At 47.1% G+C, this 27,500-nt stretch overlaps 3 protein-coding genes across 4 annotated transcripts in view; 2 read left to right on the plus strand and 1 right to left on the minus strand.

Moving 5' to 3' along the window:
* Window positions 1-13,232, plus strand: part of qki2 (QKI, KH domain containing, RNA binding 2) — a 15,460-nt gene extending 2,228 nt beyond the window's left edge. Inside the window, exons 3-9 of one of the 2 annotated variants that reach the window (XM_079756380.1) lie at window positions 2,133-2,281; window positions 4,090-4,206; window positions 5,264-5,407; window positions 7,557-7,644; window positions 7,849-8,136; window positions 8,951-9,025; window positions 11,191-13,232. In XM_079756380.1, coding sequence (XP_079612506.1) covers window positions 2,133-2,281; window positions 4,090-4,206; window positions 5,264-5,407; window positions 7,557-7,644; window positions 7,849-8,136; window positions 8,951-9,025; window positions 11,191-11,213 — 884 coding nt within the window. In that variant the 3' untranslated portion in view covers window positions 11,214-13,232. Of the gene's footprint in view, window positions 1-2,132; window positions 2,282-4,089; window positions 4,207-5,263; window positions 5,408-7,556; window positions 7,645-7,848; window positions 8,137-8,295; window positions 10,326-11,190 lie in introns of those variants that run through there. The other variant, XM_079756381.1, reaches the window with a different exon arrangement.
* A 3,394-nt stretch (window positions 13,233-16,626) lies between these two features.
* Window positions 16,627-19,335, plus strand: timm23a (translocase of inner mitochondrial membrane 23 homolog a (yeast)). Its single transcript, XM_079756390.1, has 7 exons — window positions 16,627-16,998; window positions 17,110-17,168; window positions 17,276-17,369; window positions 17,480-17,564; window positions 17,655-17,713; window positions 18,038-18,148; window positions 18,384-19,335. Exons 1-7 carry the CDS (start codon window positions 16,890-16,892, stop codon window positions 18,503-18,505), a joined length of 639 nt encoding a protein of 212 aa, XP_079612516.1. The 5' UTR covers window positions 16,627-16,889; the 3' UTR covers window positions 18,506-19,335.
* Window positions 19,336-19,749: 414 nt separating this feature from the next.
* On the minus strand, window positions 19,750-22,272 carry LOC307090108 (elastase-1; the record flags this gene model as incomplete). Its single annotated transcript, XM_079756651.1, has 6 exons — window positions 19,750-19,929; window positions 20,326-20,489; window positions 20,936-21,216; window positions 21,462-21,556; window positions 21,845-21,954; window positions 22,137-22,272. 6 exons carry the CDS (start codon window positions 22,270-22,272, stop codon window positions 19,750-19,752), a joined length of 966 nt encoding a protein of 321 aa, XP_079612777.1.
* Between the last annotated feature and the right edge of the window lie 5,228 nt (window positions 22,273-27,500).

The following is a 27,500-nucleotide window of genomic DNA, read 5'->3' on the forward strand; positions in this document are numbered from 1 at the left end:
GGTAGGACTTATCACTCACCCTGCACGCAGACCAGCACAACGCTGAGGTCACAGGATATTCTCTATGCAGCAAGCCAGTCATTTTGCTTGTGTGTGTCTGAGTGTGTGTGTGTTTGCTTTCCTGTGTGTGTGTGTGTGTGTGTGTGTGTGTGTGTGTGTGTGTGTGTGTGTGTGTGTGTGTGTGGGAGTGTGTGTCTGAGTGTATGTGTTTGCTTTCCTGTGTGTGTATGTCTCTATGCCTGTGTGTGTGTGTGTGTGTGTGTGTGTGTGTGTGTGTGTGTGTGTGTGTTAGACAATAATAACACACTGGTGTGGATGGTTTTTCCTCTGCGTGTGTTGTCTGTAATTGTATATAGGCTTATGTTTGTTTGGGTGTCTCTGTTTTTCTGTGTGTGAGTGTGTGAGTATCTGTGCAGGTCTGTCTGTCTTTATCTTTATATGTGTGTGTGTGTGTGTGTGTGTGTGTGTGTGTGTGTGTGTGTGTGTGTGTGTGTGTGCGTCTATGTTTGGGTACATGTTTGTTTGTGTGTGTGTGTGTGTGTGTGTGTGTGTGTGTGTGTGTCTGTCACTGTATGTGGGTCTATTTGTGTGTCTGTGGTGCAATAGCTAGTTATAAATCATGCAAGCATGCCATTACTAGTGCATCATGGGGTGTTGCTGGTCAGATCACTTCAATGTAGTGAGCGGCCTTCAAATTCAAGCCAAAGGTATGATCCATTAGAAATTGATTAAACAAATTTAGGACTAGGGGCTTAAATAAACATGCATTTGATTATGCCATAATCTACTGTAATCTAAGACTTGATAAATATACGAACTGCATGATGAGAATTTATGATCCATCTACCCTCTTGGGCATCATGCTTTAATTTGCGATGTGGCATTGTAGATTAAATAGAGTCTGTGTGGCTTCCAAACTCCATCGTCATTTTGGCCGCCATAGAGTCACTGTAGCTTCCACATAATCACTGTACTTTCCATGTAGTCACTGTAAACTCCATATAATCACTGTACTCTCCATATAGTCACTGTGAACTCCATATAATCACTGTACTCCCCATATAGTCACTGTAAACTCCATATCATCACTGTACTCTCCATATAGTCACTGTAAACTCCATAGAGTCAACAGTGACTCTCCATATACTGTAGCCTCCATATAGTCACTGTAGTCCCCACAGTTCACTGTTCTCTCCATTTAGTTTACTGTAGCCTCCATAGAGTCACTGTAGCCTCCATACAGTCACTGTAGCCTCCATACAGTCACTGTAGCCTACTAGCCTCCATAGAGTCACTGTAGCCTCCATAGAGTCACTGTAGCGTCCATACAGTCGCTGTAGCCTCCATACAGTCACTGTAGCCTACTAGCCTCCATAGAGTCACTGTAGCCTCCATAGAGTCACTGTAGCGTCCATAGAGTCACTGTAGCCTCCATAGAGTCACTGTAGCCTCCATAGAGTCACTGTGGCCTCCATAGAGTCACTGTAGCATCCATAGAGTCACTGTAGCCTCCATAGAGTCACTGTGGCCTCCATAGAGTCACTGTAGCTTCCATTGAGTCACTGTAGCCTCCATAGAGTCACTGTGGCCTCCATACAGTCACTGTAGCCTACTAGCCTCCATAGAGTCACTGTAGCCTACATAGAGTCACTGTAGCGTCCATACAGTCGCTGTAGCCTCCATAGAGTCACTGTAGCCTCCATAGAGTCACTGTGGCCTTCATAGAGTCACTGTAGCGTCCATAGAGTCACTGTAGCCTCCATAGAGTCACTGTGGCCTCCATAGTCACTGTAGCCTCCATAGAGTCACTGTAGCCTCCATAGAGTCACTGTGGCCTCCATAGTCACTGTAGCCTCCATAGAGTCACTGTAGCCTCCATAGAGTCACTGTAGCCTCCATAGAGACTGAAGTGGCGGTAAGTCGCTGTGACTTCATGAGTCTGCCCGGCTTTCACTCAAATTCTTTACTGAATGAGAAAGAAAAAAAGACACTCACGGCCGTGACTAATAATAAGGCATTGGTTGTGTGCTCATCACACAACCATTTGTGCCAAAATATTTTTTTATTTTTCCATGACCGACTCACTTAACCAAACCATCCACCCCTCCCCCTCGTCTCTCCTCCCCTCCCAGAGATCGGCCGCGTACGCAAGGACATGTACATCGACACGATGAGCGCGGGCCCCTCGGACAGCCGTGACAGCGAGGAGCTGCCCGACGGCATCGGCCCCGTGGCCCAGCTGCAGGAGAAGCTGTACGTGCCGGTGAAGGAGTACCCGGATGTGAGTGTCCAGACTCAGCGCTCACCTCTCCGCCCTTCGGGGGTTCTGTCACTGATCTGCTCCACTCATGTGACCTTCGCTGACTCTGGTCAGGGGGGGGACGTCATTTTGTCAGAGGGCATGGTCTCTCAGTGCCACAGGCTACCCTATAAAACGAAAAACAACCCACAACTAGTGTGCGTGTGTATTAACGTTAAAGTACAACTATGTACTTTAACGTTAATACAAAATATTACTTGAATATAAACACTACATTCAGCTTGTATATAGTTTAAGGATCAATTATATTAAGTTGTCGATTGCTTGGTATATGTTGTTTTTCTTGTTGTTGTATCTTTTTACCAATAGTTACCACTAACTCTTCTCATTTGCGTGTTATTGAAATCAGTTCATAGGACACGCGCACACACAGCGCGCACACACAGCGCGCACACACAGCGCGCAAACACAGCGCGCGCACACACGCCGGGCAACTCGTGCACTCTATTTTTCACACATCTGAGGGAGCAAATTGACACCTTGGCGCGTACATGCACTCTCAGGACACACACACACACACACACTGACACACATACAGACAGAAACACACACACAGAAACACGGCGGAACCGTTGAGATCAAGGTTAAATATAGAGAGCTGCTCTAGCCGGCGTGTGCGTGAGTCCTCGTGCGCGTGTGTGCCTGTGTGTTGCTAGTGGTATTAATGTGAGGGGCGGCTTATGAGAATGGTAGGAATGCGTAGCAACACAGAAAGGAGGATTAGATTACGGGAACACATGAGAGATGAAGGGAGACCTCACCAGAGGAAGAAACACTGAGTGGAAGAAAAAAGAGAGCGAGAGAGCGAGCGAGAGAGATAAGGATTGAGAGAGGAAGTGAGAAAAGAGTAAGACCGAGGGTTAATAGAAAAAGAGGAAGTGAGAGCATGAGTAAGTTAGTGAGAGAGTGAGAGAAAGAAAACAGAAGGAAATGGGGAAAAAATTGAGGACATAATGCTCGGCAGCATGTCTGACAGAAACGGCTGGCCGAGGCAGAGAAAGAGAGAGTGCATGAAAATATTAAGAGGGTGGTTGGGAGAGAGAGAGAGAGAGAGAGAGGATAAAGTAGGGAGGTCATATTATTTTACATATATGATCGCAACCAGGGGAGGCAAGAGAAGGTTTAAGAGAGAATAGAGAAGGACAATGAGACTTCCATAGATACAGTGAGAAACACACACACACACACACACACACACACACACACACACACACACACACACACACACACACACACACACACACACACACACAGAGAGGGGCAGCTGTCTAGTTAATCAGTCAGCATTGGTGACAGATAAGGTTAGAGAACGCTGCTGTTCTGCAGTGCCAGGCACACTGGCCACATAATGATCTATTTCTGTCTCTCTTAGAAACACGCACACTTTCAAACGAAGACGCAGACACAAAGACACACCGCACCATACAAGCAAACACACAAACCCCGACGCCGTCTGCAATCACAACACTTAAAACTCACAACTCGTTTCTCAAAAGCTGTCGTGCAAAAAGGTTACGCATTTGGAGATGAACTCTGTGTGTCGGCCCCGTGAATGGAGCTCTGGTTTGAAAAGGTCTTGTGTAGTTTCAGTGGTTCAGAGTGTGGCACTCACACTGCTAGGGTGAGTAGCGCCCCCCAGGCCATGACGGTACACTCTCACGGTGCTGTGAGGACGTCTGCGGGAACGCCTTCATCCGATGGCGTAATTGTTTTTTAACGTGTGTGGCGTCTGAAGGCACCTCTCTCGTCTTCTCCTCTCTCGTGTGTAGTTCAACTTTGTGGGAAGGATCCTGGGGCCCCGCGGCCTCACCGCGAAACAGCTGGAGGCTGAGACCGGCTGCAAGATCATGGTCCGAGGGAAGGGCTCCATGAGGGACAAGAAGAAGGTATGAACTCATGTCCCCTGTCTGTCTGACGTCATGTCCCCTTGCTCTTCGGTCTGTCCACCTGTCCCCTGTCTGTCTGACGTCATGTCCCCTGGCTCTTCGGTCTGTCCACCTGTCCCCTCTCTGTCCGCTTTCCTGTCTATTCTGTCTTTGTTTTCATCTGTCTTCTTCTTTCAATCTTTCTTTCTACTCTCTATCTATCTTTCGTTCTTTCTGTCTGTCTGTCTGTCTGTCTTTATATCTTCCTGTCCATCTCTATCCCTCTGTCAGTCGATCTATGTATTTATCTGTCTATCTGTCTGTCTGTCTGTCTGTCCATCTCCTGCTCTCCTCTGCTCTCCTCCCTCCTGTCTCTCTGTTCTTGGTTGCAGTCTGTCTGTCTGTCTGTCTGTCTGTCTGTCTGTCTGTCTCTCTGTTCTTGGTTGCAGTCTGTCTGTCTGTTCTTGGTTGCACTCTGTCGGCCCCTGAACACCAGCAGGTGGACCAGCTCCAGCATTCCATCGCCCTTTCTTACTTCCAGAACATTCCACACACACACACACACACACACACACACACACGCACACGCACACGCACACGCACACCAACACCCACCCACACCCCTGAGAGGAATAAAGCGATAGAGACATGAACTTAAGAAGTAGAGCTCAAAGGAGAGAAAGGACAGGGCAGGGGCTGGATGATTTCTCGTTTTTGGATTTGTTGAAAGAAAAACAAGATATACACAGTGTGGAAAGGCGGTTAGCAGGATGAGGAATCATCATGGCTACAATAACATTGTGTTAACAACCAGAAGAGCAACAGGACGACGCAATAGTATGATAACACATGCCTCTTGAGTTTCCACAAGACCTTGACTGACCCTGACACAAACCCACAACAGACACGCACACACCCACACACTGAGACTGTTCCATTGTGTAAGTGTATTAAAATCATTCCATAAAATGTACTAAAGTGTCCCGTCCCTCTTTTACGGCCGTCTGTATGCTGTCAGATGCAATTAACCCTTTTAGTAAAGTTTTAGTGTGTGTGTGTGTGTGTTTGTGTGTTGCAGGAAGAAATGAACAGAGGCAAGCCCAACTGGGAGCACCTCAGTGAAGAGCTCCATGTGCTGATCACGGTGGAGGACACACACAACCGCGCCCAGATCAAACTCACGAGGGCCACGGCAGAGGTCAAGAAGCTGCTGGTGCCTGCTGTGAGTGGACCCCCGCCGACACCAAGCCCAGGGCAACACCTAACCCATAGTCGCACCTAGCCCCGAGTAGCACCTAGACCAGAGTACCACCTAGCCCCAAGTAGCACCTAGCCCCAAGTAGCACCTAGACCAGAGTACCACCTAGCCCCAAGTAGCACCTAGCCCAAAGTAGCACCTAGCCCAGAGTAGCACCTAGCCTCAAGTAGCACCTAGCCCCAAGTAGCACCTAGCCCAGAGTACCACCTAGCCCCAAGAAGCACCTAGCCCCGAGTAGCACCTAGCCCGAGTAGCACCTAGACCAGAGTAAAACCTAGCCCAGACTAACAGCTAGCCCAGAGTAGCACCTAGCCCAGAGTAGCACCTAGCCCAGAGTAGCACCTAGCCCAGAGTAGCACCTAGCCCCAAGTAGCACCTAGCCCAGAGTAGCACCTAGCCCCAAGTAGCACCTAGCCCAGAGTAGCACCTAGCCCAGAGTAGCACCTAGCCCAGAGTAAAACCTAGCCCAGACTAACAGCTAGCCCAGACTAACAGCTAGCTCAGACTAACAGCTAGCCCAGACTAACAGCTAGCTCAGACTAACAGCTGGCTCAGACTAACAGCTAGCTAAAACTAACAGCTGGCTCAGACTAACAGCTAGCATAGGGCAACAGGGATGCTTGAAGCCACTTCGGCCCATGGGGATTGAGAGGTTGTTGGTATGCATGTGAGGATGTTGGCTGGAAATGGGGGCCAGGGGATTGTGCATCCAAGTGTGCATGCGTGTGTGTGTGTGTGTGTGTGTGTGTGTGTGTGTGTGTGTGTGTGTGTGTGTGTGTGTGTGTGTGTGTGTGTGTGTGTGTGTGTGTGTATATGTGTGTGTGTGCACGGACCTCTGTGTTTGTGCATGAGAGAAAGAGAGTTTGTGAAGGGTTAGGGTAATTAGAGTACATGCATAAAGGGGTTTCCATGGAGACCCCTGGTTGTTTGAAAGGCCTGGCCAATGAATGGGGAGTCTGTTCACTCGTTCTCTCCCCACTCCATCACCCTTTCACCCTTTCACATCTCACTTCATTCCCAGCTAGTCGCTACAGTATCCCCCCCACACACAATCTAACAGAAGTTTTTGTCCACACAAGAGAACATTACTTTGATTTGCACTCTGGAGACATTTCTGACATTCTCTCTGCCACCTACTCCTCTCCCCCCTGACGCACACACACACACACACACACACACACGCACCCGCAAACAGTCAAGCGCCTATAGTCTGAAGACAAACACAATTAAAGTAGACACACACACTCTCTTTCTCTCTCTCTCTCTCTCTCTCTCTCTCTCTCTCTCTCTCTCTCACCCACACATATGTAGAGAGAGAGAGAGAGAGAGAGAACCCAGAGAGAACCCACACACAACCCTCTCTCTAACATACACACACACACACACACACACACAAACACAGAGACAGACTGACTGAATGACTGACTGACTGAATACTGACTGACTGACAGTACATGCATACACACACACTAAGGACACATCTGAGTCTATGAGTGAAGTCCGAGTCTGATGTGGTGTCTTGCTCGTAGCCTGAGTGTCCTTGCGGTCTGTCTTTGTATTAGCAGCGGCCTGGCAGTAGAGGTTGAGAAGGAAGTGTGTGGATCTCTAGGAACAAGACACCTGACGGTCTCACCCAGTGTGTGTGTGTGTGTGTTCAACGGCATGTGTTTTTTTAACCTAGCTGCCCTCGCCGTCAGACTGTAAATCAGTCAAACTGCAACCTGATAACCAAGATAACGTGTTTGACGCTAAACATGCCCCCTCTGTGAACGCGTGTCTGTGTGTCAGTGTGTGTGTGTGTGTGTTTTTCTGTGTGTGTGTGTGGTTGATGTTGGGGGAGAGCTGTTACAAATTTTAATTGAAGCCCATTTATTTAGCTTAGTGGATATTAATAGCTACTTATAGCTTGGTTACACCAATAAACTAAAATAGATTACATGTGCCCCCAGCATTAGGCTAAAATTCTAATGCAGTAACACATTATACATTATGTTTAATACATCATCATATGAAATTCAATACTTTCATTGGAAGCTGTGTGTTAAATATGTTCCTGCATATATCTTTGTGTGTCTCCGTCTGCAAATGTATGTGTGTGTGGGTGTGTGTGTAGGCCGAGGGCGAGGACAGCCTAAAGAAGATGCAGCTGATGGAGCTGGCCATCCTGAATGGAACCTACAGAGATGCCAATCTCAAGCAACGTAAGGATGACATCATCACCGACCGGTGGGGGGAGGGGTGGGCGGGGTCAGCTGGGAGACAAAGCGGGCCTCATCGCTCCTAGCACAGGACTCTACTGTATGCCAACAATGCATTTGGTCCTCTATCACTAAATAGCCTGTCTGTGTGCATGTCTGTCTTTGCGTTGTGTGTGTGTGTGCGTGTGCGTGTGCGTGTGCGTACAGCCACAATGGCGTTCTCCCTAGCGTCGCCTCAGGCCCGTCAAATCATCACCCAGCACCCCTCACAAGTCATGCAGCAGGCCCTCCGAAACCCCTCCCCCATGAACGGGCCCACCCTCATGCCCCTCCTCCGCCAGATCCAGAGCTCCGCCCTCATGCAGGGGGGCAGTCCGCACCCGGCGCTGATGCAGCAGGGGCCCGAGTCCGGCATCATCTACACCCCCTACGAGTACCCCTACACCCTCACGCCCTCCATACTGGAGTACCCCATGGACACCAGCGGAGTATTAGGTGAGCTGCACGCTGTCCTTCCTTACGTTAGCAAGACAATGCATTCGTTTTATGTTATGAAAGTTTGAACGTGGAGACACACAGTCTTAGCAAATGAACACACGTGACGTCTACAAATTTGCTGCTGTGGCTAACTGATTGCTTTCTGTTGTTTTGCAGGTATGGCTTTCCCAACCAAAGGCTAGGCAATAGCAATACACTTTTTACATGGACTGGCTCGCAGAATCCCCCTACATTTGCGCCCCACCAAAATGTTTTGCTTGCACCTATAGGATGGCTGATTATGTTGACCGCTCTGATTTGATCCATTCCTATACGATTTTGTTGTTTATTCTGTTGATTTCTTCTATTTATTAGCCCATGTGCCAACTAGTGTTGTGGTGTGATATTATAATATGTCTAACTAGTTATTTTTTTGATAATAGTTCAGCATTTTCCTTGTACTCCTAACACGCTATCGTTAAAGTTTTAGAAATGTGTGCTCCATAGATTGTGACTTTGTCTGAAATAGAATCCATTGAGTAGGCTAACCTTGAGCGCCAAGGTTTTATCCACCAGTCAGCCGTAGAAGAGAGAACCTCCTAGTTTAAACTTGTATGTATCATTTATACGTAGCAACACATGAGAATAGACTAGAAAACTTGATGACATATCCCCTACTTTTTTTTCTACCCGTAATCTAAATAATTGTGTAAATGCCTGGTTCACGGCATGTTGTTGTTATGTTGTTGTTGTTGTTGCTGTGGGGCAAGTGTTAGACAAGTAACCTGCTGTGTTCTGTTTCATGGCCCTGTGTCATTTGCGCTGTAAGCAGGTGCCATGACCACTAAGGTACGACGCCACGACATGAGAATCCATCCTTACCAAAGGGTAATGACCACAGACAGAGGTTAGTTAGCTCAACAGCCACTCTGTGTGCACACATGTGTGTGGGTGTGTGTATGTGTGTGTGTGTTGTGTGTGTGTGTTGGTATTTGCATGCATATGCGTCTCCATATACATGCGTGGTACCCCCCAACGGTTGAGTTGTAAATGAAGTGTCTATGATGGTCACTGTAGCATTCCTTGCAAAAAACTGGTCACACACTGAACCCGTAGCGTCCGAAAAAAGGCGTGAGAGAGACGATTGTTAAGCATGTAGTTGGGGTGGGGCGGGCGGTCAGAACGGGGAGTGCTGATAGGCCGGAGCCTTCTCACTTATAACAGATCATTCCATGCATGTGACTCAGACCTTGTGACTTCTGTATCGGAATTATCTGGGGAAAAAAAGAAAAAGTATGTCTTTCTGGTTTTTGTAGTATCATTCCATTTACTTCAACAAATATTCCATTCCATATATACATATATATCTATAGATATATTTTATATTTATTTATATATATATATATATACATATATTTAATCGTCAAATTCAATTTATACTTTTTGGGGGAAATTCAATTTTTTGATATACAATTTTCAATAATAATTTGCCCCTGGTGGAGACTACATGCGCTTAATAGTGATTCTCTTTTTATTTTTGTATTATTTCCAGAGGATAATAATTAAGTACGACTCCAATGCGTTGCTTGTTTCCTTTTTTACTACTACTAAAACAAACACAGTGTGATGACTACTGAAGGGTCTGAATGTGTGTTTGTGTGTATGTGTGTGGCTGTGTGTCAAGGCTCTTCTGCATTATATACTGTAGTACGCCATTGGACAACAGGGCTGTTTACAATGTGTGTGTGTGTGTGTGTGTATGTCTTAGTCAGAATGGTGCTGCCGCAATGTTTTATAGATGCAAAAGTAAATTTGTATATAGGGATTATTTTGGATTGTTTATTATTATTATTATTAAGTGCTTTTTTTAAGCTCATGAAGATAAGATTGCTCGGTAAATATACTTTATAATGTTTTTTGTTTCTTTTGGGTCTTGTTCTGTGTCCATGCGTATTTTGTGCACAGACTACAGTGTCCCTGTGTCTTCATCTAGCTACACTCTAGCTATCGTTGTTTAGTTACACTGAAGGTTGCTTTAGAGGAAGTGCTTGTCTTCCATCTGTATTTATGATGGGCTGATCCCACCGCTCTCATTCCCTTAGCTCCATGACTGTAATGCAATAGAAATGGACTAGCTATCTCCAATATGTTTATGCGTGTTTGGGTGTGTGCGTGTGCGTGTATGTGTGTGTGTATGTGTACGTGTTGGTGCTCTTGTTGTATACAATGAACAAAACAAACAAAAACACACACAAAAAAGAAAATAAAGATGATTATTTTAAAAACAACGATGAAAATCAAAGGCTCTAAATCTGTTTAGCGAGACAATATGTCCGTTTAGATCGTGTTTCTTAATTCCCCTTCTGGAATCACCATCATGTTAACCACTCATCGCTGTCCCTCACCAGGAGTCCCCCTTTGCTTCCTGAAGTTTTTACAAGGTGCAACCCTAATAATAATTCATAGCCCGACAGATCCAATCATTAATTCATAAACCTCTTCTAAATCACAGCGGTCTGTTTTAGCTTGCCGCTAAACAATAGCACTAATTGTTTCAGCGTATAACTGGGGTCCTTTTCCTCTAGACAAAGGCCGCCCTCCTCGTCTAATCGAAAACCATGCTGTCTCCCTTTCTGTCCGTGGTCGTTGTGTCTATCTCAGGCCTAGCCCACAAGCATGAGTAGTATCACTGTATAGGCAGTTACACTGTGGGACGGTTCTTCTGCTATTTAGTCATTGTGCGGAGCACCCTCATTGGCATCAATAAGCATCTGTAAGCGGCCATTCCTGACGTCAAACCCCAGAGGCTGACGTTTAGCACTCCAATGAATGGTCACGCTTTGCTCATGATGGTGCTCTGCAGCATAACCCCCTCCCCTCACATGGTGTGACTGCTGTAGATCTGCCATGTTGTCATTCTGACGCCACTAGCTGACACTAATCTCTCTTCTATCTTTTTTCTTTTTATGTCCCCCTTTTTTGTTTCCTTTTGTTTTGTTATTTCTCCCTCCCCACGTCTGTCCGTTCTTGTCTGTCTGTCTGTCTGTCCTTGTCCGTTTCGTCTAACTCTAGCTGCCACGGCAACTAACCCATGACCCTTGACCTTCTGACCTTTCTGCCCACTGATGACCCACCCATCTCTGCCTGCTGGGCGTTTTCATTGGCCAATGGCCCTGCCACTCGCCCCGACATCCCAACTAGAGACCAGCATAAGGGGAACAACGTGCCGGCTCCTTTCTAACCAGCCAACCCTCAAGGACTTCATGGGAATGAACCTCTAAGGAACCGACTCACCCTAACCAAATGTGCCTTCCTTCCGAAAGTCCAACCTCCAACTGTTGATCCAGGAATCTGTCACCTTGGGTGTAAAAAAACAAAAAGCAAAATCTGTTTTTCCAATCGTCTCTGTTTATGACCATAGGTCTCCATGGTGACCCGTCATAATCAAGTGCAGGGCCTCCACGCTTCCAAGCTTCTGTAAAAACGTTTTCTGTTTTCACCCTGATCAGGAGATTTAACGCCACCCTCTGATTTGCACTCAAATGTCGTTACTCCCAATGATGAAATTGGCAATATTAACAGAAACAATAACCTTACTGAAAATGTTACTTATTTATGAAAGTTAAACCAGCAACACTACGGGATATTTCTGATGTTTTGGATGTTTTTTATTTTGTATTACTCAGGACCATAGCACATACCATTGGTCTCTACATATGCTTTGAATCTGCGACAAAATAATTGACTGTTAGCATATGTTGCCTTTCCCATTGATATTAGTCTTTTCAAGAAAGTGCTATCGTTTGAATATGCTATCAAACTGTTTTGTGATTATGCTGCCGCCTAGTGCAGCACCTTTCCAACACACTGTGATAGGAGTTTCAGAAAAGAGAAAGAAAGTATACAAAAGGTTTCCCTAAATAAGCACTCCTAAGTAAGAACAACTACTACCAGAATGCATCTCTGTCCCCTTTCACAAATCTCACTTCTTATTTTAGGGCATACAATGACAAACCTTCAGATTCTGTGCACAACATTGATAGGTCTTGCACAAATGTATGCTTCCACTGCCATCACACACACATACACACACATATTTACACACACTAGGTGAAGATAGCAGTCCAATTTGTCATGATGTAGTAGCGTCAGTATTTCTATAACAATGACGCCTTTGACATTATCGTACTAAATTGTACTAGCCTGAGCAACAGTGCCTCTATTTATGAACAGGGATGGAAAAAATGTTACATGTAGATGTGTTTTTACACTACATGAGTTTCATGTGCATCGTGAAAGAGATAGTATTGCGTTGCAATGCAAGTTAATTGGATTAAAGTACGCATTTAGTTACAGCCTCACTATCTAACTATTTTGGTTGCCTACATTACAAAAGATGTCATTATCTCAGTGCCAAAATGGATCAATGGATGGGTTTACTGCAGTATTTACACAGCTGCCTTATCAATATGTGTCATTGAGCTGCAGTTAACATGTTCAGTGGACCCGGGGCCTCTTTGGATCAGTATTATATTTGAGTTATTTTTAATGGATTTGTGTTGTGTAATTTGCTTGCTTTGTCTATAGGAGATAGACATGTCTGGATGCTTATTTTGCATGTGTATTCACTTTTCAGAGACGCAAAAAACGTGCTTTGGTTCCGGTTGTGTTTTCTCTTGTAAGGGACGCCCTTCTCGTCCCACTCAATGCACAAAAAAGCCAACCGATGCCTGAATTAAGTCAGAGTCATTGCGTAACATCTGTAACAACTACATCATGTATTTTTATATTCTATTTTGTACGTGAAAATGACATTAAATTAACTTTTTTTCCTACAAAAACTATATGCCCTATAATGGAGAATAATTTGATAGCCATTACTGTTTTTCTTATTTGTTGTATCCTTCATCTCTTCGACTGTTGAGTGGTTCAGTTCTCCGTGACCTCGCACTGTCCCCACTGTCCTGATATACTGGAGGTCTTTATGATCGGTCGCTTCCCCCTTGTGCCTTTTGTATGTAAGTGTGATCATTAACAATGCAGTATGGAACATTAATCTACTGTGGAGCCACATGTCGGATACAACTAACCATGTCTCTTCACTTCTGTGATTATTAACCAAGATAATGATAGCTGTCTGCTTTGGTTTTCTTTAAGATTCAAATTTTGTGTGTGTGAAGAAAAAAACAAAACAAGATGTGTGTTAAACCATGATCTTTTAACTTTTTTTCTGGTTTTCAGAGTAGGAATAACTTTTTGTTGTGCTGGAAAGCTGTTCAGCCCTCTATTAAACTGATGAGTTGTTCAACTAACAAACTTTGTGGCTTTTTCTCTTTAGTACTTAATGATGCCAATCAGTTTCCTTTCTGCATACTAATCTTTAGACACTCCTAAAAACAACTCTGATACGAGTCAGGAGATCCGTCCAACACACTAAAGAAAGTATCCGGACTAAATGCAGGATAGTAACAACATGTTCCCTCTCACTTGCTTCTTTCCCTCAATTGCTCTTTCTGTGTGTTCCTCACTTTGGCGTGAACATCGCAGAAGTGTAAGTGTAAATATGTGTGTGTGTGTGTGTGTGTGTGTGTGTGTGTGAGAGAGAGAGAGAGAGCGTGCTTGTGTGTCGTGCGTGCATGTTTGTTTGTCTGTGGGCGTGCATGTTTCTGCGTGTGTTCGTGTGTGTGTGTGTGCGTTCGTGCGCTTGTGTGTCAAGGGAAACTAACGTCTCCAAAATTGCAAAAAAAAAAGACAGGCCAACAGCTGTATAACCAGTAAAACAAGGAAAGTTTCAGGTGGCTGGGGAATTAAGTGGGATCGATCGTAAGTACTCGCCCTCAAACATCTGCACAAGACATTACACTGCAGCGCGCCTTAGTATCTCTGCGGCTGCGCAAAAACAAATTACTATCCAACAACAATTTCTCAATGCACATTTTTGCTTAAACGTTTCTCTCTTCACCTCTATTTGACTGTGCTGATTTGTCGATACTTAAAATCGACATGGATACTTAAAGGAAATCCAGGCGCTCCATGTGGATATCATAATCTTGACATAACACGATGGTTCACCCCAGAATTCACTGCGACATTCCTTCACACATTAGTTGCTGGCGAATCAAATCGTTTCAACGGGGGGGGGGGGGGGGGGGGGGTGACGACGGTGGTTACCGTCCCCGCCCATCCTGTTTGCATTGTGGAGTTTGGGAGTGATATTAAACTTGGGAGTTTGGAGCCGTGCCGGATCTGTGGTCGTATCCCCGGACTCCTGCGCTCAGAAAAACAGAGTACTATCTCATCGTGAATGGCAAACACAGTTGGAGCTCAAGCAAGAACGCTTGTATGTGTGTGTGTGTGTGTGTGTGTGTGTGTGTGTGTGTGTGTGTGTGTGTGTGTGTGTGTGTGTGTGTGTGAGCACACTCTTGAGTTTGTTTTGCTTGTCTGGTTTCTTGTGTGGCTCCATGCAGTTTCATCCCATCCAGCGAGGAACACCCCTAAGCATCTGGTAATGAACTCGACAGTCCCAAGCTCCCAGTACTGTGCCTCGAGAGAGTGTGTGTGCGTGTGTGTGGTGTGTGTGTGTTTGTGTGTGTGTGTGTGTGTGTGTGTGTGTGTGTGTGTGTGGGTGTGTGTGTGTGTGTGTGTGGGTGGGTGGGTGGGTGGGTGGGTGGGTGTGTGTGTGTTGGAACAATGCACGCCTTTGCTTGTGTGTGAGCACAAAATAAAGAAATAAAGAAAATAAATAAGTGTCTGTGTGTATGTATGTGTGTGTCTGTGTGTGTGTGTGTGTGTGTGTGTGTGTGTGAGCGGAAGAAAGACAGGGATGAAGAAAGATAGAAAAAAAAAAACCTATGTGTGTTTGAGCAGAACAAGGAGGAAAGACAGGTTGATTTACATGACTTTATAGGGACCATATTATCCTCATAATGCACTGCTCCAGGTGTCCTTTGAAGGTGCAAATATTTGATGGTTGGCCGATGGTAAGGATCTTGCAGCAGTTGGCCTACAATGAACTCCTAAGCCTGGGGAAACTGCTCAAAAGTCGTATTCCAGCCTTTTCCATGTAAATAAGAACAGCCCCTCTTCTCCCACACACCCCTCTGAGCCAGTTAAAAGGCCCAACACTGCCTGCCTGTTTCCTTGACAACCAGCATACACTGGGGGCCCTGTTGTGGCCCCTCTATCTTTTGTGTTTGGGAGCTCAAAGGGAGAAAAGAGAGTTGGAGAGAAAGAGTAGAAAGAAAAAACAGAAAATAAATTTCAGAGAGCGAGTATGGGAGTAAGGGAATCTGATGGGAAAAAAGGGCTGAGGAGGAGGTGGAGGAGGATGAAGATGGATTGACATCAGCACCACTTTAATTCAATTTCCCTTTTCATGACTTTGGCCTGTGGGTTATGCATGTCAGGGTATACGCGGACGCAACACCAGTGCCGTTGAACTTCGTCTGTGGGTGTTAGCATGTGCTTCAATTAAGAACCGAGTGGGGGTTGGATCAGAGGGACAGAGAGAGAGACCCAGTGAGACAGACAGACAGGCCGAAATGGTGTGAGAACGACCACGGGAGGGAGAGAGAGTGGGAGCCAGGGAGAGAGACAGCCAGAGAGAGGACTGGGGCTGAATGGGGCATTGTGGGATGTCAGTGGGCACACTGGGCAGTAACACAGGGGACACTAACTCACTGATCATGGTAGGGACTGTGAAAACACCCACTGGGCAACAATGGCAATCCTCATTGCTCCACTTGGCCCCTGCTGAATAAACACACACAATGGCTGCATCCAAATAAGATGCTGCGTTACACACTGAATTCCTTCACTTGCTTCTGTCCTTTTGACCAACCACAGATGGTTTCGATGAGGGCATCGTGTGTGTGTGTGTGTGTGTGTGTGTGTGTGTGTGTGTGTGTGTGTGTGTGTGTGTGTGTGTGTGTGTGTGTGTGTGTGTGTGTGTGTGTGTGTGTGTGTGTGTGGTCTCACCTTGTTTTCTCACTTGCATCATGGACCAAGTGTTAGGAGTTTATGCTTTAAGGGAAACAGGTGCCATTTATCTAGAAAAATTCTACATAAACACATTGTATTTTAGATGACCTGAACTTGTTTCTAGTTAATGGTTTCATCAGGTATATGCAGTTATTTTCCAACTACACAAATATATTGCATGCTTCTCAAAAATAAGCAATTTTAGTAGCAAATAAACATATTTTATTCTGATTACGTGAAGTTGAGCCATAACGAGGACCATCTCGAAGGGTATTTGCTGCCACCCTGTGTATAAAATCAGTATCGACCCTTGAATGCCGACTTGACCGTCTGGCAGGTTAATGCCCCATTAGCAGCCTTATTAATGTAAGCAAATAATTAAATAACCCCTGTTAACCAGATTGATGGTTAATTTGTACTGTTTATTTTTGATACATCCATCGAGTAAAAGTTGCCTCATTGCCCCATACAGGTCCGTGATTTACGTAATTTTCCCTCGGCGTGCCCCACTTTACGGCATAGCACGTTACCAAACTGGAGGTCATGCAAACTGCTGCTTTTCATTTGTACACAGTAGCCGGGCACCATAATCAAACGATTTAAGTGGCAAGATAATACTATCGTACATGTTCCGATACACAGAATTCAGCGAAAAGTCAAGCTGTTATTCAATATCTTTAGTTTATTTCCTTAAATCGGCATATTGTGAAATCGTTAGCCTTTTTGCTAACGTTAGCTAAGCTACAGCACCAGTCTCCTGGACCAGGAAACTCTTCAGATCTTCCTCAGCCATGGACAACAGCAACTCACAAGGGTCGGGGGGATTCAAAGCCGGTCTGGGGAACCTCTTCGGAGGTGGTGCTCCTGAGTACTCCAACACGGAGCTCGCCGGCGTGCCATGTAAGTAACATTGAGTGATTAGCTGACAAGTTAATTCCAAAACTCTGTTATCTTTAATCAACATGTTTAAGGTGTTCGTGGTTGACATGTGTTTTTGTTACATCATTACAGTAACTGGAATGAGTCCGCTGTCCCCCTACCTCAACGTCGACCCTCGTTACCTAGTGCAGGTAAGCCATGAACTTGAGCATCCTCTAATATCAGAAATCACAAGCTTCTTCAACTGCTTTTTACAAAGCGTGGCTTAATCAATTCTTTTTTTTTTATATTATTGAAGGACACGGATGAGTTCATCCTGCCCACAGGCGCAAATAAGACCAGAGGGAGGTTCGAATTGGCCTTCTTCACTATTGGGGGTTGCTGTATTACAGGTGAGACGAAGCCCATACTTTTCAATTAAAATGTCTGCCCCCTTGCTTATTATGAATGGCACACTGAATAATACGACACCGTAAATCTGAACTTTTTTTGACTTTTTTAGGCGCTGCATTTGGAACAATAAATGGGGTGAGGATGGGACTGAAGGAGACCAGAGACATGGCCTGGTCCAAACCTCGTAATGTACAGTGAGTTATTTTTTTCGGTCTCGTAGTGATCCCACTAATCATCAGAATTGAATGACCTTAACTTATAACTTCCAACCTGCCCTTCCACAGGATTCTTAACATCGTGACCAGGCAGGGTGCATCATGGGCCAACACACTAGGCTCTGTTGGTAAGCTTCACTCTCAGCTCATTTCTTTATTCCATTAATCCCAATGTTTTTAGAGTCCCTCTAGATTATTTAGTTTTATCGTGAAGTTGCACATAATAAATATCTGCAATTTGTCATAAAAAAGATAGTCACGCTGCGCGCATGCAGTGGCATTGGAAGAAACTATACTGTAGTGCATCTCCTTAGTTCCTCTTTCAACGTGTGCAAATTAGCATCATTGTAACAGTGTTTGATAATTTTTCCTATCAATGTACCCCAATGAACACCAATGATTAATCTGCCTGTGTATTCTTCTCCTCTGTGTCTGTGTTGTCCGTCCTGCAGCTCTGCTGTACAGTGTGTTTGGTGTTGCCATAGAGAAGGTCCGAGGAGCAGAGGACGACATCAACACAGTGGCAGCTGGGACCCTCACAGGGATGCTCTTCAAGTCAACCAGTAGGTGTCTGTTCCGTGTGGGATTCGTTTTAACGCAGTGGATACATTCTTTGTCGTTGGAAGGCACTGGAAATGCATAGAAGCACTTGAAATCCAAATGTATAAATTGTTTTGTTATTGCAGTCAGTCGTTTCCATTCCTTTTTGCTGTTTCTGTCTGTGTTGTGTCCTGGAAGGAGCTTACATGCGCTCAAGTATTGTATGTTGACCCCCTGCTTTCCTTTCTCTCCTCCCAGGTGGCTTGAGGGGTGTGGCCCGGGGTGGCCTTGCCGGCCTGGCCTTGTCTGGCGCATACGCCCTCTACAGCAATTGGGACAACATCACCGGCTCCTCCTCTTCCTCCTCCAGGCTGTACTGAAGATCCCCATCTCATACCTCCATACTCCCACATGCCCCCCCCCCCCGTGCACAGCTGTAAACCACAGGCCTCAGCAAGGAATCAGACTCTGGTCAATGGCGGTGTACTGTACAGGAATGTGTGGAGGTTTACCGCTGGGCCCTCTGGCCCTCAGGTCCTTCCTAACGCACCGTCCAATTCCCTACTACGGAGCCTTCCGGATACACAGGATCCAACTGAAAATGGAGACTTTATTGACTTTGATGTGTGTGACTCTGAATTCAGTTCGTCCCATCCCCCACCGGAGTTTGGTCTGTGACCTTCAAAATGGGTTCAATGTTTCGTCTCGTAAACTAGGGCTGGATGGGGTTTGTAAAAGTGTATATTATTGTATTTTAAAATGGCCAAATATTAATTGGAGTTGTGTTAGCCTTGGAACACATGGACTTGGACATTTAAAATCTGTATTATATTCACATTTATTACATCAGCAGATATAGTTTATAAAGCAGGATGGAAGCTGGAAAGTGACTTGGTACGTTTATCCGTAGGCAAGTTTAAGTTATTGTGACTTTAATGTTGAACATTCATTGTTGGTCAATGTGAACACTTCAACCTTTTGACCTCATCAACTCCATTACTGCCATTATTTCCTGGCTGAATACCTCTCACCTAATGGCATGTTAGTGAACACAAAGTATCATGATTATATAGTACCAACCTATTAATAATTATCTGCAGTAGTGTGGTAATGATCAGTGGCAGTTGAAAGATTGAAAATTCTACTGACTGCTGTATTTGAATGGCCTTTCCCGTCAGCCATGTAATGAATACAAATAAAGACTACACAAGTTCAACAGGATTTAGATGGGAACAGATTTTATTGTACAAATGTATTTTATTTGGTTACCAACCATAATGTAGGTGGTAAGTATATCTGTCAAAATGGCAGTCTATAAATTAAACTGTTCCAATTCATCTATTTCATGCCGGATTAATACACAATATACCATATTGTGTACAAGATCTAGGGCCAATTCGATCAGCTCTTTAGCACATTTATGTTTTAAGTCAGTCATGAACAAGAGCAGTTCTGAATAATAATAAACCTAATGCATAACCAGTAAAGTCTAATGGTAATGAAGTGGTTAAAAACAAGTGCTTGCTCTCAGGGGCAGACCATGGAGAACCCGTCTTCTAGGGTCCGATGGAACCACAGAACCTGAACATGGATCTTCCGGGGGGGGGGGATGTGCCAGCTCTGGTCAGTGCAGGAAAAAGTCCCTGATGCGTGTGGCCTCGATCCAGGGGATGTAGGCGGCGGTGCGGGTGAACACGCTGGGCTTGTTCTCCACCGTGCAGCCGATGGGCCCGAAGCTCACCACGCCGTGCACCTCCCAACGGTCCCGGCCCAGCTGGCACAGCAGGGGGCCCCCGGAGTCACCCTGGGGGAGAGACATTCAGTAACAAAGTAACCATGATATGGTTTCTTCTTGTCTTCTGACCTTGTTTGAGGTTTGCTGCGGGCACTTATGAACACTTTTTGGGAAAGAGTAAGTTGAGTGGAAAAAGGTTTTGAAGCCCTGCTCTTGGATTTTAACATGGTCAGGCAGGTGCGTTGACCAGCCTGTTCGACTTACTCGAATGGTATCGGGTTCAATCCCTAATGTCCACGTTCTAAGCTGTACGCATCCTTGAGCAAGAGGCCTTAACCCTACCTGCTCCTTAATGGATTCTGAATTCACTGGGAGCTGCTTTGGAGTCAAAGCCCCAGCTAAATGGCTTGATAGAGATCAGTAACCTCCCTTTATGGTGTTAGCCTGCAGGGCTAACGTGCTCACCTGGCATGCGGCGGGGGGGCCCTCAGTGTCTCTGAAGCCGGCGCAGATCATGGAGTCACGCACACGGTCGCCCCAGAACTTCTTCTGCCGGCAGGTCTTGTGGTCGATGATGGGGAGGCGAGCCTGGTTCAGGGACTCTGCCAGAGACACGTTCTCCTTCCCGCCTGAAACGTGCACCAGAGTATAGGGTTGAAAGGTCTCAGGGGTGGGGGAGGCTTTTGTGAATCCCTGGAAGGTACTCCATAGTATAGTAGTTTCTCTTTGTTTCAAATTACAAGTATTCTTCTTATTTTAATACATACAAATGCCTGGTAGGAGTAGTGCTCAGTAAATCCTAAAATAAGTAGGCCTAATAGTAAATCCATATCATGGCTTTGTGTTTTGCCTTGTGTTAGGGTGTACCTAATGGTTTCATCATGCTGCCTACAGTATCAAACCAAAATAAAGGAAGTGGACGACTTGTTCTATGAAAATGCCTTTTTGTCAAAATAATTCCTTTCAGATGCAGGCAGGTACAAATAAATGGTCTTATATGTATGGAGTCAAAGTGGGCTGTACTTGGTACTCTCATCAACGCCTGTTTTAAATGGCTCTGCCCTCGTGCACTCACCCCGCGTGTCACCCCAGCCCGTGACCCAGCAGTAGTGTCCCGGCTTCAGGCTGGTCTGCTTGCGCGGCAGGCAGGCGTAGCGGATAAAGTTGGACGGGAGAATGTCCGCGCCGGCTTTCACCAGGGCGATGTCATAGTCCAGCTCGCTGTGCGTGGGGTAGCGGAAGTGCTCGTGGCGGTAGATGCGCTTCACGGGGATCACTCTCTCGGGGATCTCGGAGCGTTTGAGTTGGTGCTTCCCTAGGACGATCCGCCAGCTGGCAGCGTCCTCTGCCTTACCTCTGGAAGGTAAACATGTATCAAATGAAGGACTTTTAATGGAACTGATGATTATTTCTCATCTGGGATAAATACACTTCATCTTTGTTTTAGTCGTTTGTGCTGCTAAAAAGTAAGACAGAAATGTATGGAGACTACATTTTTATAATTAAATTAATACATTAGGGAAGTTAATCACAAAAAAATACCTCATCATATAAAATAGTTTGCACTGGAAATACACATTTGACTAAATGCTAGGTCTTACTTTTGGAAGCAGTGGGCGGCGGTGAGGATCCAGTTCTTGTGGATGAGGGTTCCTCCGCAGACATGAATGTAGTGCTTACTCCCCCTGGGGCGAACCTACGAGGGATGGAGGGATGGAGAGACGGACAGGGAGAGTCAGCATCCTGGGTCACTGTCGTGCTAGTCAACGAGAATTTGATGTTTTCCAGTCTTTATAGAGTGGAGTTTAGAGATTTTGTTCTGAGTGTAGGGCTACTCTACCTGTAGTGTTACTAGCCTTGTGCAGGGCTACTGTCCATTTAGTGTTACAAGCCTTTTGTAGTGCTACTGTTGCTGTAGTGTTACTAGCCTTGTGTATAGCTACTGTCCTTGTAGTGTTACTAGCCATGTGTATAACTGTATTACCTGCAGCGAGACCTGCCAGGGCCAGGAGTGAGGTTTGGCCTCGTTCCCCGACACAATCCTCTCGGCCATGTTGGGTTTGAAGTGGGACATGCCACAGTCATTGGGCCAGTCTAGGAGCACAGAGGACACATACACACACACACATGCATACATTACCCATCAAAACCCAGACCAAATAATCCAGCATATCAACAACGGCTTCCAGGTTTCACCGTGGCGTCGGGGTGCGTCAGGCAGACCGGCGGGCGCCCACTAAACCGCCCCTCCCCCCCGCCCGGCCCCCCGCTCTCACCCAGGTGGAGGATCTTGTGCTGGGGCGTGCGTCCCGGGCTGAGGGCGTAGGAGGCCACGGGCACCGCCGCCCACCGCAGCAGCAGCAGCAGAACCAGCGGAAGCAGAAGAATAGGAGGGGGTCCTGGAACGGCCATCGTCTCTGGCCGCCGCCCCGCGCCCCAGCCTATTTATACTGCCGGACGTAGACAACGTACATGGCCAGATACACACACGCAGCCACTCAACGGCAGGTGGGGGGCGGACAATGTGTGGCGCAGCAACAAAGACCAAACACTGGATTGTTCTCCTGTAACAGAGGGTTTTTTTCTCCCCTACTGCCTCTGTGATAGGTGATGCAGGGGGTCCCATCAGCACTTTCACCTGCAAAAAAACATATGGATCGGCCCATACCTCCCGCCACGGCCCACATGTGTACAAACACACACGCGCGCACACACACACACACACACACACACATATATACAAACACACATAGGACAAAGGTGAGCCAGAACTGTAAACAATGTTTGTAAACACACACACACCGTTACGTACATGCAGGAAATCATATGACGGATGAGATCAGGTCAGATGATGATGCTGTGTCCCCTGACCTCTTAACAAACTATATGGACTGTGCTCACCTCATCCTGCATGGTCATGACTCAACAGAAAAACAACAACATGAGTGCGACTAAAGATAGTTTTAATAACAATATAATAATAGTCAATAATCTTTGGCTCATCAACAGCAGAAGGGACGCATATGCGTCAGCAAAATAATAAAAGAGATAATAAAAAACATTATAAGTGAGAATGGCATAAATCCACAGCAAGTCTGCTTGTTTATCTCAAACCGGTGAAATATGACAATAACTCCAGTGGAAGCAACCAGTCAGTGAGGGCTTTCGCTACGGTGAAAGAGAATGTGCCTGCTCATCTGAATGGGCCTGAATGGTCCTCCCCTCCACAGCGGTTCACCAAGGCTACCCATTAATGAACTTATTGTACGTGTGTTGTCCTAGTGAGGCGCGAGTAAGTCAGCTAATGGAGTACAGAAGGCTGAGTCACAAGTTCCACGTTCTGTTGTTGGTGAGCTCAGTGTAGGGAGACGGTTTGTTGATGGAAACAGAGGTCATTTGGTCCATTTAAAAACAAGGGTACTGGATCAAGCCCATCTTCTGTTGCATTATTTTTCGAAAGGGATCAATGACACCATCTTGCACGTCATTGTTGACGTGCGGCCTTCACCTGAGCCTTACATCGGGAAAATAAGTGTTGATAATAGTATTAAAAACGTGTAAAATAAAAATGTACTCAGTTGTGGTCTTGGCTGGAGCCCCCGCAGCAGGGCTTCGCCCGGGGCCACTTCAGTCCCTTCGTCAGGCTCATGCGGGGGGAGGACCTGTGTTCCGGTGTCTCCTCCTCGTCTCCTTTTCCATTCCCCTTCTCCCTCTTTACTTCAATCTTCCTTTTCCCGCCGACATCCGCTGCCAGCTCCTGCTTTTTTCTCTTGCCTTTCTCCGGCTCGCTCCCGGCCTTGGCCTTGGCCTCGCCCTCAGGGTCCACGGTGGGCGTGGCCAGCCGGGGGTCCTTGGGGCCTAAAACTGTGACCTTAGCAGCTCTGGTTTGGCTCAGGGTGGTCCCTGCCACTCTGGTGGCTGCCTTCAGCCTCCACTTGTTTCTGGGCGGCGGGGGGCTCTGTCCTTGTTTGTCCTTGTCCACCCGGAGGGTCAGGTGTCTCTCGATGGCCACGTTGAGCTCCTCGGGGTCCAGGGAGCTGCCGTAGACGTCCCAGGTCATGCCCTCCTCGTCCCACTGCACCTGCTTCATGCTGCCGCGCCGGCCCAGCTCGCCTCCCCGCCCCCGGGGCCGCTCCTCCCCCTGGACCTTCAGGCAGGACCTCCTGCGCTCCGGGGGCTCGGCGGCGGGCGCGAGGGTCTCCCACATCAGGGAGCTCTCCTTGCTCTTCTCCTCCTCCCCTTTCTCCTCCTCCCGCTCCTCTCCGGCGCCTTGGAAGAACATGCTGGAGGTGGCCGAGACCAGGTTGGAGGTGGAGCCCACGGGGGAGCGCAGGTTCAGCCGGGAGCCGGGCGGGGAGCCCAGGATGGAGTGCGAGCCCATGTGGGACGTGGACGCGAAGGACGTGTGCTTCCTCAGGCCCGACCAAGAACTGGGAGGGGAGGCCGTCTGCATGGCAGCATCTACCGACCTCACAGGTGACCCGGGCGTCTCCCGCTCCTCCTGAACCTCGTCCCTGCCGTGGTCCTTTCCCCCTGGAGGCCCGGGGGTCTCTAGCCTCGACTGACCACAGCTGCACCTGCAGCACACGCTCAGGCCCGTGTCACTCAGGGAGGACGCCAAGGGGGACTGCCATCTGCGACTGACACCGAAGTCAGCCGGTGAGGATCCCGGTTGCCATAGCAGCTTGCCTTGTCTCGGTGACTCTTGTCCCTCTATTTGGGTCAGCGGCAAATGCTCCTCCTCACCACTAACCACGGAGCGTGTGCTCCCAAAGACACTTAGCAGCTCCTCCGCGGCTTGGACGAGGTGCGCACCTTGCTGGGAACCGGCCCCAACTCCTCCGTCGCTCCCTGGACTGACGGGCCGATGTGAAGGTGAGGTAGGAGAGGAAGGAGAGCCACAGTTTGACGGGATGTGCTCGTACTCCATACTGGGGAGTCGGCGGGGTTCAGGGGAGGGGGTGGAGGGTGGGATGGGTGGGGTCGCAGGAACCTCAGGGGTTGGTGACGCGGGTGTAGGTGAGGACACCGGTGGCTGCTGCCCGCACGGAGATAGAGGCAAGGGGGGTCGGGTGGAGGGCGACACGGGCGGCGTTTCAGGAGAGTCAAAGGGCGGCGACTGGCTAGCAGGGTGAGCTAGCTTCGACGAGGGGGCGACCTGGACCAGGCTCTTGGGGCGCCCGGGTCCCCCCCTCCAGATGACACTGTCCGGGGTGCTGCAGTCGCTGCGCGTGCTGCAGGTGCTCCATCGCTGGCTGAGGGGCGGGGAGCCGCAGCCGGGCCCCAGCGGGCTCCGGCGCGGGACCGGCAGCGCCTTGTTGGCGGCGGCGGCGGCGTCTTCAGTGAGTTGCCGAGCGCGCAGCTGCTGTAGGCTGCAGGTCTGGTGCTCCGTGTGCGTGTTGGTGCTGGAGCTGCGTCGGAGGTCCTGCCTGGTCACGGCCGGGTCCCAGGGGTGGACGGGCTCCGTGGCCATGAGCACGTCCATGGAGCTCTTGGAGAGGGAGAAGATGGGGCCGTCCTCTGTGTCCTCATATTCTACCTCTGCTTCGTCTCCGTCGGCCTCAGTCCAGGTTTTGTGGGAGGACGTGGCACGGCCGACGCCCGACTGGACAGCAGACCCCGCCGGCTCCGCCATGACAACAAGGCTGAAACAAATGCAGAGGTTATAAACTTTGCACACACACACACACACACACACACACACACACACACACAAGCATGCAAGTGGTCAGGATTAGCCTAACCAGATTACAGAGTCCTGATTGTTGTATGATTCAGACAAATGTCAATTGTCTGGATCAGGATTTAAAAAAGCATTCAGGATTTAATTGCCCATTGAGAATGTAAGATTGTGAGAGAAACTCTGCACACATACAACACGCACACATGCACCCAAAGACATGGGAGACAATATATTTATATAGCAATGACAAACCATGCTTAGATCATACACATAGATGTCTGATTTATCTTAAGTCATCCATTAGCCATTCCTAACCTCCCACCCCAACCGACCTGTCAGTATTTGCTGAAAAGACCCCGATATCATTTAGCTTTCCAGAAGCTAAATCAATCTGTAACTGAACACAGGGAAGAAGAATTACCCAATGTAATTCTATAGCCAAGTGGACAGCAGCTAGCATTCACAGCTACATGTCAGGGTGAAGCATGGTCTTACCTTTATTAGTCAGAGCCTGACTTCTGTCAGGGCCCCCCTCCTACATGTTAACAGATGGACACACAATTAAAGATGGCTTCCTTCCATCCTCTCCTCAGTTCCAATAGTTTTTAGGCAAAATGTCTGTCTTGCCCGTGCTCTGGTATTAATGTGGTTGACCTTCGTCACCGTCAGAAGTCTTTAGTGCTCAGCTGACGCTGCCCCTCCTAATGTGTGTCTTGCTTTGTGACTCTGCGTGTGTCTTTGTGTGTGTGCGTGTGAGTGTGCATGCATGTGTGTGTGTGTGTGTGTGTGTGTGTGTGTGTGTGTGCATGTGTGTGTGGAGGCTGCTACTCTACATTCAGCTTTAAGGATTAGTCTTCTTTCATCTTATTAACTGTCCAATCTCTGTAGTGGGGTTTTGTGTGTGTGTGTGTGTGTGTGTGTGGGCGTGTGTGCGTGTGCATGTGTGCATTACCACCTAAGCCAGGAAGGACTAGAAACATGTATATATAGTATAAGAGTTATTTGTAGCGCAAGAGACAATTATATATAGCAACAAAGATTTTTATTTGGACAGAACGCATGGAACAGAAAAGTTTAACCCCACGATCCATCCTTTACATATTTTTGATTAAGGCTTTGGAATTTAAATGTATTGGCAATAGCAACGGTAACTGTGTTCACAGTTAATCAATTAAAAAGAAAAGATAACATAAGAAAACAAACTAAGCGAAAGGGTTCACAAGGGATCAAAAAAGTGAGATATCAGCCAAAAGTGGTGAGAATGGACCATCTGGGACATAGTTCCCCAGCACTCCTGGATCTCAGAGCGGAACAGAGGAGAAGTTATATTTATTCACTAGAAATACTTCAGTTCTCAGAGTCCTTTGAGGCTAGAGAACGCACGCAAGAGAGAGGAGTTACAGCCAACAAGACTCTACTGAAATTCCTGAACGCCTGAATGAAATTGAGAAAGAAAAATCACCCTAAAAAACAAATTTGGTTATCAGTTTGTGAGGGCGGTAACTGAATAAACTGTCCCCATGGAAAGTGAGTAGAAATCAGGTTTTTCCTGTGCTTTGTTTTTCCTTTCACTCTGAATTTGAATGCACATATTAATATTTCCTGTTTCCTTTCTCTCCTTTCAGACCAGGTGGTAGTTCTCGCCGTGGGTCTGCTTATGGGGCTCCTGACAATATTGTGTATTTGTATCTTGGGGTATTGCCTATGGAGGAGAAAGGGGCAAAGTCAATACCAAGAATTTATCTCAACCTTACCCCTGTTCCCAGAATGCACTGCTCCAGTGCTGCAGGTTTCTCAGGGCTCCTGGCCCAGGTGAGGACGAAAATCCCCTTAAGATGTACCTGTTCCTGTAGCTTTTATTACAGGTTTAACTTGTAAGACTGGGTATATGTCCCCACCACGTTTTGAATTGGCAAATTTTTTCCCCATCACTTGTGTGATGTATAATTTGTTAAAA

The sequence above is a fragment of the Pollachius pollachius genome (assembly GCF_949987615.1).
Source record: "Pollachius pollachius genome assembly, chromosome: 19".
Classification (NCBI taxonomy): Eukaryota; Metazoa; Chordata; class Actinopteri; order Gadiformes; family Gadidae; genus Pollachius; species Pollachius pollachius.